The sequence below is a fragment of the Perca fluviatilis genome, chromosome 9, assembly GCF_010015445.1.
Source record: "Perca fluviatilis chromosome 9, GENO_Pfluv_1.0, whole genome shotgun sequence".
Classification (NCBI taxonomy): domain Eukaryota; kingdom Metazoa; phylum Chordata; class Actinopteri; order Perciformes; family Percidae; genus Perca; species Perca fluviatilis.
The window spans coordinates 23,590,961-23,600,050 of NC_053120.1; the positions used below are offsets into that span (position 1 = coordinate 23,590,961).

General features: G+C 40.0%; 1 protein-coding gene across 2 annotated transcripts; it reads left to right on the forward strand.

Moving 5' to 3' along the window:
- The first annotated feature begins 491 nt into the window (after window positions 1-491).
- Window positions 492-8,962, forward strand: hdgfl2 (HDGF like 2). 2 transcript variants are annotated; one of them, XM_039810986.1, is made up of 17 exons: window positions 492-738; window positions 1,231-1,307; window positions 2,514-2,655; window positions 2,961-2,996; window positions 3,155-3,334; window positions 3,750-3,872; window positions 4,010-4,078; window positions 4,197-4,377; window positions 4,561-4,645; window positions 4,985-5,273; window positions 5,395-5,528; window positions 5,714-5,781; window positions 5,967-6,037; window positions 6,139-6,240; window positions 6,775-6,931; window positions 7,382-7,502; window positions 7,810-8,962. In XM_039810986.1, exons 1-17 carry the CDS (start codon window positions 667-669, stop codon window positions 7,907-7,909), a joined length of 2,007 nt encoding a protein of 668 aa, XP_039666920.1. In that variant the 5' UTR covers window positions 492-666; the 3' UTR covers window positions 7,910-8,962. The 2 variants fall into 2 exon arrangements, with proteins under 2 accessions (XP_039666920.1, XP_039666921.1); XM_039810987.1 differs by lacking the exon at window positions 2,961-2,996 and having other exon boundaries at window positions 493-738.
- The last annotated feature ends 128 nt before the right edge of the window (window positions 8,963-9,090 follow it).

The window sequence follows — 9,090 nt, forward strand, 5'->3', positions numbered from 1 at the left end:
GATTATGTTCTAATTCTAATATGTATGAATGTACACTCTACAATGATGATGCTACAGTAGTATGTGGTGCATTAGTACACGTAGGTACAGTATACTTTGCAGCAAGGTGCTGGATTGAGTTTGCAAATGCCTCTTTAGAGTGTATTCAAATGTTGAGGTATGTGCATCCAAAAGGAAGGAGCTCTGTGTGCTTTGGACTTACTGCTGTACTTATTCCTGACAACTATTGGGGCCCTGCACCACTGGCAATGCAAGACTATGCATCATGTGGCATGTACTTTTATAGTGATTGTATAGTGTCCTACAATATATAATTGGATTTTTAACACATGTTTTGACCGTATAGAGATTGGATTATTTGATAAAGATATGTTGCATTTTCATTTAATTGCAAAAACGGTTTTAACTTAATTACAAGGATTTTGAGTAGAAAGTGCTTTATTTTGAAGACCGAGAACGTTATTTCACCGGAAGTGTTTTGAGCGTTGTTGCTATCTTCCCTCCGCCGTCTCTTCTCGCGGTAACGTTAGTGTACTGTTAGCTTGCTAGCTAACCCCATCGTTTCCAGGTTTCGTGTCGACCTGAAAAAAAGCAAACGAAGAGAGACACAGAAAGGCTACGCAGCCGAATACCTTTTAAACGCAGGCTGCATTGAGGAGCGGGACAATGCCACACAACTTCCAGCCCGGAGATCTGGTCTTCGCTAAAATGAAGGGGTACCCCCACTGGCCAGCCAGGGTAAGCAAGTAACGTTAGCAGCAGCCGGAGGGGCGGAGGGGATGAGCTACTCTGCATGGGACGCTGGAGAAGGTTCTCTGTGTATCCTCGACACTGTCTAACACGAATAACGTTGCCCATCATACACATAGCTACATAACTTAATGTTTTGTTGTGCTGACAGGTTGTGCTTTAGGCCCATGGTCGGTGTACGAGCAGCGTAATTTGCATGAGATGCTGTTGGCCTAAGTAACGTTAATCTGAATGGAAACGTACAGCAGCGAAGCTAACGTTATTTTGGAAATGACGTTTGAGATCACTGCAATATTTCTAGATAAGAAGCCCTCTTCTCAATATAAAAATACCCCCTATCGATACAATTTCCATAAGTTAAAAGTCTGCAATGTTTGTTTTTCCAGTGATAACCAACATCAATACATGCTACCATCAGATTTGAGTCCCAGATTATTTCTTGCCACTTGGTGTTTACTTGAAAGTCTTGCTTGTTTACAGATTGAAGATGTGGCTGATGGGGCAGTGAAACCACCTCCTAATAAAATCCCAATTTTCTTCTTTGGGACACATGAAACGTAAGTACACTCCGTACAGTACTTTAAGTAACGTTACTGGATTACTTCGAGAACATTGAGTACATTGTTCATATTACATAGCCATATTTATTCTGCTCTTGTAACACTGCAATATATTTCTTGTTATGCCTATGCACCACCTGTCTATACTTGTATATCACATTGCACTTTTCTGCTTTTGTTTTTGCACTTCTGGTTGGACGCAAACTGCATTTCGCTGTCTTTGTACTTTTTACACTGCACAATGACAATAAATCTGAATCTAATCTACTTTAAAGCAGATGGTTTGGCGTCAAACTGCAATTCTCTACAGAATGATTGAAAGGATTGTGTAAATATTTTTCAGTTCAAGAAAATGTATTAAAAAAGAATTAGACAATATGAAGTTAGTCAGGTGAAGGTAATCTTTCCTTAGTTGATTGTGAATTATTGTGTATGGCTCTTGATTATTATTTTTTTCTCATGTTATTGTACACATTGGTTGTTAAGTAACTGTAACTGACAGATCATTATTTCTATAGTTTATGTTTTCAGTAAGGGGCAGGCAAAATCTTATTTGGCTCTTTTCGGTCAAGGAATGTGTAAATAGACTTTTGTTTTGATTGTGAATCGCTTTTTTCTGGAGTTGTGCATTACCATGGGCGGAAAAAATTAAATAAAAATGATTTAGGCTACCAGTTGTTAGAGAAAGCAGTTACTGGTATGTACAGAGCAGTTTGAACTTAAATGACTGCAAATGCAGCTAGCTTTTTTTTTTTATCTATCTGAAAAAGGGAAATTTGATTACAAATTTGGTTGAAATTCATTGACTCAAGTTTAGTTACTTTTTTTTGTAATACTTGAATTGGCTATGCCGACTTGAATTCTTGCCATTGACTCATCTGTTTGTTTGCGTGATATCCTCTTTGAGAGTAATGGTGTGAGACAAAAACACACATCACTTCTTTCACTGTTAGACATAGACCCGTGGCAGTCTCTGTGTGCAGTATGTTTGATATGTCTGATCTGGCATCAGACACCATCTGTTTGACAACATGGCACCTGCAGTATATTAATCCATCACTAGGTGGCACAGTATGCTGTTCTAGAGTCTCAAGTCAGTTAGCATACTTCATGTCAACCTGTTGTTTAATGATAACATTGGGGTGGTTTTAAGTAAGTAGCTAAATTGTTCACATTTTTCTTTGATCTCTTGTTGTTTCACAGAGCATTCCTTGCAGCTAAGGATCTTTTTGCTTATGAAAAGTACAGCGAACGCTATGGAAAGCCTAACAAAAGGAAGGGGTTCAATGAAGGTTTATGGGAGATCCAGAACAATCCACATGCCTCCTACAGTGCCCCGCCTGTAGTAAGTTACCCCGAAATCAGACATCCTAAATCCTGAAGCATCCATGTTTCAACATTACCTCATACTCTTAAAAATACTGTAAATGTTCTCTTGTTAAGTTAACTTAAGGTGTCAAACCTGAAGTTTTTTTTTTCTTCTAATCATTCATGCTCATTTGATGCTTATTAAACTAATTGATGTGATTTTCATGCCCATTGTTTTTAGAACTGACTAGTAACTTTTGAAGCACTTTGAATGATCTGATTGTTGAAAGGTGCTTTACAAATTAACTTTCCGTGTCTTGTCTTTTGATTATAATGCTGCAGTTCACACTAGGGCGTCCTGATGCCCAGCAGTTTAAGGTGTGATGCTTCCTGCAACATCTATTGTTCAATTGTAACCACGGAACTTTTCTGCATCTCTGTCCCCATGTTTCATTTCACTGTCAAAGGCAAACTGTCGAGGAAAGGTAAAATGTCCCGAAATTTGTATTAATCTTCTCATCACGGTTCGTCTGCAGCCAGCCAGCTCGTCTGACAGCGAGGTCAACAATGCCGGAGGAGGGAGCGATGACGATGACGATGAGGAAGAGGCCCCGGTTCCTCAGAAAGTAGAGTCGGCAAGTGAGGTTGACTCTGATTCTGGGAGTGAAGACCAAGGAAAGGGAGGAGGAGTGAAGCGAAAGCCACCACCTGTGAAGGTACTTGATGATTAATTTCACTGTCAGTGGGGAAAAAATCACTGCTTCAACTAAACCATATCTTCAGTGATTTGGCAAAAAAAAAAAATTATTTACTCATTACAGCACACTAACTATATTGTGTGTGACAAGTGCCGTCGGTTACCATAACAATTAACAATGCTTAGATTTTTACTGAGACTGTAACTGCTTATGTGAGAATAAAAACAGGAGGTAGCAAAAAAATTTGTAATTACTGGTAGCTTCATTTTTTTGTATTAGGAGTTGTCATCACAACGACAAAAGCAATAATAATTAATGGAGCTCATCTGCATGTTTGGCTGAAACAATTGACTGCATATGGAAAAAGAGCTGCAGTGACATAGTTGATAATGGTTCAGTTGTTTTATTTGAATGGATGTGTTTTCTATTTAAGCGGCCTCCCCCTCCAAAAAAGGCTCGCGGCTCATCCAGTGACCGAGATGAAGGGGAGAGTGGATCCCCCTCTGATTCAGAACCCACACCTTCAGAGTCTGAGTCCGGCAAGAACAGTGACCAGGTAATTACACGCACAGATACACACACACACACACACACACACACACACACACACACACACACACACACACACACATGGTGTGATTGTTGGGTGAAACTAAACAGCCTGTAAATGACTAATTTGTTTTCTTCCAACAGGATTTTACTCCAGAGAAGAAGTCTGGTGGACGAGGTGGAAAGAAAGCAGGAGGAAGAGGGAAGAAAAAGGTGAACCATCAGCCCCCTTGCACATTAACATATATCTTTTTTTTTTGTCATAGCAGTTTGTGATTTCTTCCTTTTTTATCTTCCATCTCCATCCCCTTTTTTCTCTGTGACGTTGCAGAAGGCTACGTCTGCATCGGACTCCGACTCGGGATCAGGGTCAGAGAAGAAAGCAGTTGACAGCGACTCGGAGGACCAGAAGCCTCGGCCAGCTTTGTCTGGCTCTGAATCCCGATCTGGCTCAAAGTCTGACTCCGACTCAGATCCACCTCCCCGGAAGGGCCCACAGGCACGCAAGAAAGGTGTGGGTCCAGTCTTGTTAAAGATCGGATCGATCGGTTTCAGCTTTATCCAAAATTCTAGAGATGAATGTCGTTTGATATTAAAGGAAAGATGTCATGCCTTTTGATTTGCTTATATAAATGTGCTCAATGCTAGTGTTTTTTTGTTTTTGTTTCCCCCCCCCCCCACCCACCCACCCACAGAGAAGCCCCCACCAAAGCCTCGTGCACGGAAACCCAAACCCGCCCCGGCAAAACGAGCACCTTCATCCTCTTCGGACAGCGATAGGTCAGTCAAGTCAAATTAATTTATATAGTCCAATATCACAAATTTGCCTCAAGGGGCTTTACAATCTGTACAGCACATGACTGTCCTTTGACCTCACTTCGAGGAAAAAAGGGGGAAAATGGAAGAAACCCCAGGAAGAGCAACTGAACAGGGATCCCTCTCCCTGGACAGACAGACGTGCAACAGATGTCATGTGCACAGAATGACCAGGCTGCTCTACAGATTTCCTGTTTATGCACCACATATCCAATACCGTATTGTGACGTCTGAAGTCCGTGCCAGCTTGTTGTGAAGGGCAGCGTAACAGTTGCAATGTGTTTTTTTTTTTTTTCTTCACAGTGACAGCGACACTGACCGCATCAGTGATTGGAAGAAACGAGATGAGGAACGCAGACGAGAGCTTGAGGAGCGCCGGAAAAAGGAGGAGGCAGAGGAGCTCCGCAGGCTACGTGAGCGAGAGAAGGAGGAAGATGAGCAAAAGAAAAAAGACAAAGATAAGGCTAAAAAAGGGAGCGACAGTGACAGCAGCAGCTCAGACGGAGGTGTAGATGATCACCCATTGAAGAAGTCCAAGAAACCCCCTCCACCCCCAATCCCTGCACCCTCTGACTCTGATTCTCCAACTGAGGTACAATCACTTGCTAAATAATATGACGTGTTACATTTTGCTTTGGTTCAAAGTAATCAGACTGCAGGTGACTCTGGGTGCCATTGACACATGTGACACCTTGTGCTTTTTCCATCAAAAGGCTAAGAAGTCATCCAAGAAGCCTGACAACCAGAAGAAGGCAAGAATAAAGAAAGAGAAGGAGAGAAAAGAGAGAAAGGAGAAAGAGCTGAAAGAGAAGAAAGCCAGACGGTCAGAAGAGAAGTCCAGAGCAAGGTGAGTGCACAATGGGGAACAGACTACGGTATGCAAACCTCATTAAAATTGAATGTACACAGATCACAGAGTTCCCTCTTTCTTTCTTTCTTTCTTTCTTTCTTTTTTTTTCTCTCTCTCTCTCTCTCTCTCTCTCTCTCTCTCTCTCTCTCTCTCTCTCTCTCTCTCTCTCTCTTCTCTCTCAGGTCCAAGCCTGAAAAACCCAGACGCAAACCAGAGAGGCCGCCAGAAAAGAAAGTGGAAAAAAAGAAGGGTCAGTGTCTCATACAGGCAGTCAGTTTGTTCACTGCAGCTTATTAGTAATCTTTTCTTGGTGGAAATGTATTTGCATACACTAAAACTGTGCAACAGGTAGACAGATCAATTATGTTTCTTGTTTTTTGTGAGGTAATAATTCGGTACAGAATATTGACTGTTACTTGGTGTGTCCATATGCAGAGCCATCGCCAGAAGAAAAGCTACAGAAACTCCACACTGATATCAAGTTTGCACTGAAAGTGGACAACCCAGTAAGTGACCTCTATGATTTTGATAAAGTACAATTTGCCCATCTTTCTGTGTTTTTACGCCAGCGTGCAAACTGACATTGTATGTATTTGTGTTTTATTAGGACATAGACCGGTGTCTACAAGCCCTGGATGAACTTGCAGCAGTGCCTGTCACCAGCCAGATCCTCCATAAGAACGCTGAAGTTATTGCAACACTAAAAAAGGTGCATTTTTTTTGTTGTCAATTGTTGACTGTTCTTAATTCTCAATAACTCATCTTGCACAAAGACAGGATAACCCACAGTTAAAATAATGGAAATAAATATGACATGCTGTCCTAATTTAAACTAAAATGTACTTTTTGTTGTAACGTATTGAATTAGTCAGAATATAACACATTTTCTGGCAATTACACTTGAAAAGGTGGGGTCTCTGGAGGTTTGATAATTGTTGGATAATACACTAATCCACTGCTTAATGCTGCTTCTCTGAGATGTAAAATGTAAGCAGAAACACCAAGACGCTATAGTTTTTTTTTTAATCACTCCATATAGAAATGTGATTACTTCTCTAGTTTTAATTTCATTTTATTTATTCACTCAAATGTGCATTTACAATATGTTAAATATCCTATGTCAGCCTACCTTGTTTGTTGTTTTTAATAATCAGCGCTGTACTGTATTTTTCTCATTTAAATGATCTCTATCCATTTGCAACTTCTTTCATCCGTTTGTTTGTTTTTGTTATGGACAATATAGATCCGGCGGTACAAAGCCAGCAATGCAGTCATGGAAAAAGCTAGTGAGGTCTACAACAAGTTAAAACTTCGCTTTGTGGGAAAGCCAGACGTGGCAGCTAAACCTCAAACAGAGGACAAGGAACCAGAAGATGATGAGAAGAAGACACAAAACACAGGTAAAAACTAGAGCTGGGCAATATATTGATATTCTATCGATATCGTGATATGAGACTAGATATCTTCTTACATTTTGAATATCGTAATATGACATAAGTGTTGTCTCTTCCTGGTTTTAAAGGCTGCATTACAGTCATTTTCTGAACTTACCAGACTGTTGTAACTGTTCTATTTTTTGCCTTTACCCACTTAGTCATTATATCCACATTACTGATAATTATTTATCAAAAATCTCATTGTGTAAATATTTTGTGAATGCATCAATAGTCAACACTACAATATCGTTGCGGTATTGAGGTATTTGGTCAAAAATATCGTGATATTTTATTTTCTCCATATCGCCCAGCCCTAGTAAAAACTCACACCTTGGATCTTGCCTCCATCTGGGTTTGATATTACCTCGATTTGCTTTGTATTTTTTCCTATTTTAATCCATTTCCATTTTCTAGACTCCACTCCAGTGAATGGGGAATCGGAACAGAAAAAAGATAATATGGAGGTGGAAGAAAATCCAAAATCTCCTGCCCATGAGGAGAATAATGATGATGATACCGCTTCAAGTCCAATCAGGTGAGCATTCCATGTGAAGTAATATACAGTACATTTCTGCTCTCCTTGTAATTGGCACAGGCTACTAACTGATATGAAAGCAGATCTTGGCTCATGGACAATAACAAAAAGACATGAATCTCCTTGGAACGATGCCATATTTAGTTTTAAGCTGAACCATTTCACGTCTTCACTCAGCACTTTGTGTCAAAGTGGGACCGATTTGCTAACCATGACGAAGCTTATGTGAGCATCTGCTCTTTTATATACAAGTAATCTTAATTGAAGCACCGCAGTGGTCATGACTGATGATGTACTTTGTGTTCAGACGGAGCCCAGACAGCCCTGCTGAACAACAGCTTCACTCATATGAAGGAGCAGACAACTCCATCTCCGCAGAGACGGAACCACCTGCTGTAGAAAGCTGAAAGACCCTTAACCACCACTGTAGTGGACCAAGTGCTAAAGATGGTGGCCTCTTTGTTTGGCGTCATACAGTGCTCCAACATTGCAACACATACCCAGCATTTCCTACAGTATCTGTTACGTCAATGTTGATGTTTTGGACATTTTGTACTACAATGATATCAAACCAGAAGGCCCTGTTGCTCAAACCAGTTGGTCCATTATTTATCACAGCAAAAAGGAAAGCTTATTAGTGTGATAGTTTGTGGCGCTGCGCCAACTCCTTTTACTTCTGAAAATGTACTTTTTCTTTTATACAACACTCAGCCCGTCCTGGATCTTCACCCTTTACTTCTGCTACTGGCTACTTTGTTCTTTCTACCACATGAACTCTTACTTTGGTCTTTCATACCGTATGTATATTGAATGATTACATTTTTAGCACTTCTAACCTTAAATTAGGCTGGGGTAGTATGAGATGAAACTTCAATGATTCTCTAGGGAAAATGGAGCCATGCCGTTAATTTTTTCGCTAGGAAGATTTGGTGCAGCCCTAACATCTGTTGGCTTCATTTTTTTTTTTTATAAAGCCTACAAAACATCAAAAAGGCCTCTTGTCTGTGTGTATGACATTGTGAGAGTGGTAAAGTACTATTGTGAGTCTTTTATGTTAAGTATTTTTTTAAATTATCTGGTCTTGATCCAGTTAATCCAGTCTGAAATGTAAAGCCATTAATTGAGTCCCTTAAAACTGTTTTACAACTGAGGTCAACCTACTTTTTTATAGCCTTGTTTGCAAATATTTGCATTTACAGTTTTGTCTAAAACAATAATTGCTGTGGAGTTAAACACCTTGCACTCTCGTCTCCCCATAGTGTCTGCTTTCAGTAACTTGCGTAATACATGGAATAGATGTACAGATTGAAAACTGCCCTTAAAAGCTATTGAGATCTCATGTAGCTGCAGCCTATTTTGACATTTTCCTGTCATGCATACAACAGGTGTTTTTAGTGCTATGTAAATTGGTAAAGCATTTCTATCACTTAGTTGAGACTTGAATAAAAATCTCAGCATGGTTTTGTTTCTATCTCATTTCTTGGCATGTAAAACCTTTTTAATGAATTTGCTTTGCTTGTGTTAAAGAGCGTTTTAACAACAACTGCATCAGCATATGGTTGGTTATTTGTTGGTTCCTGCTACTAAA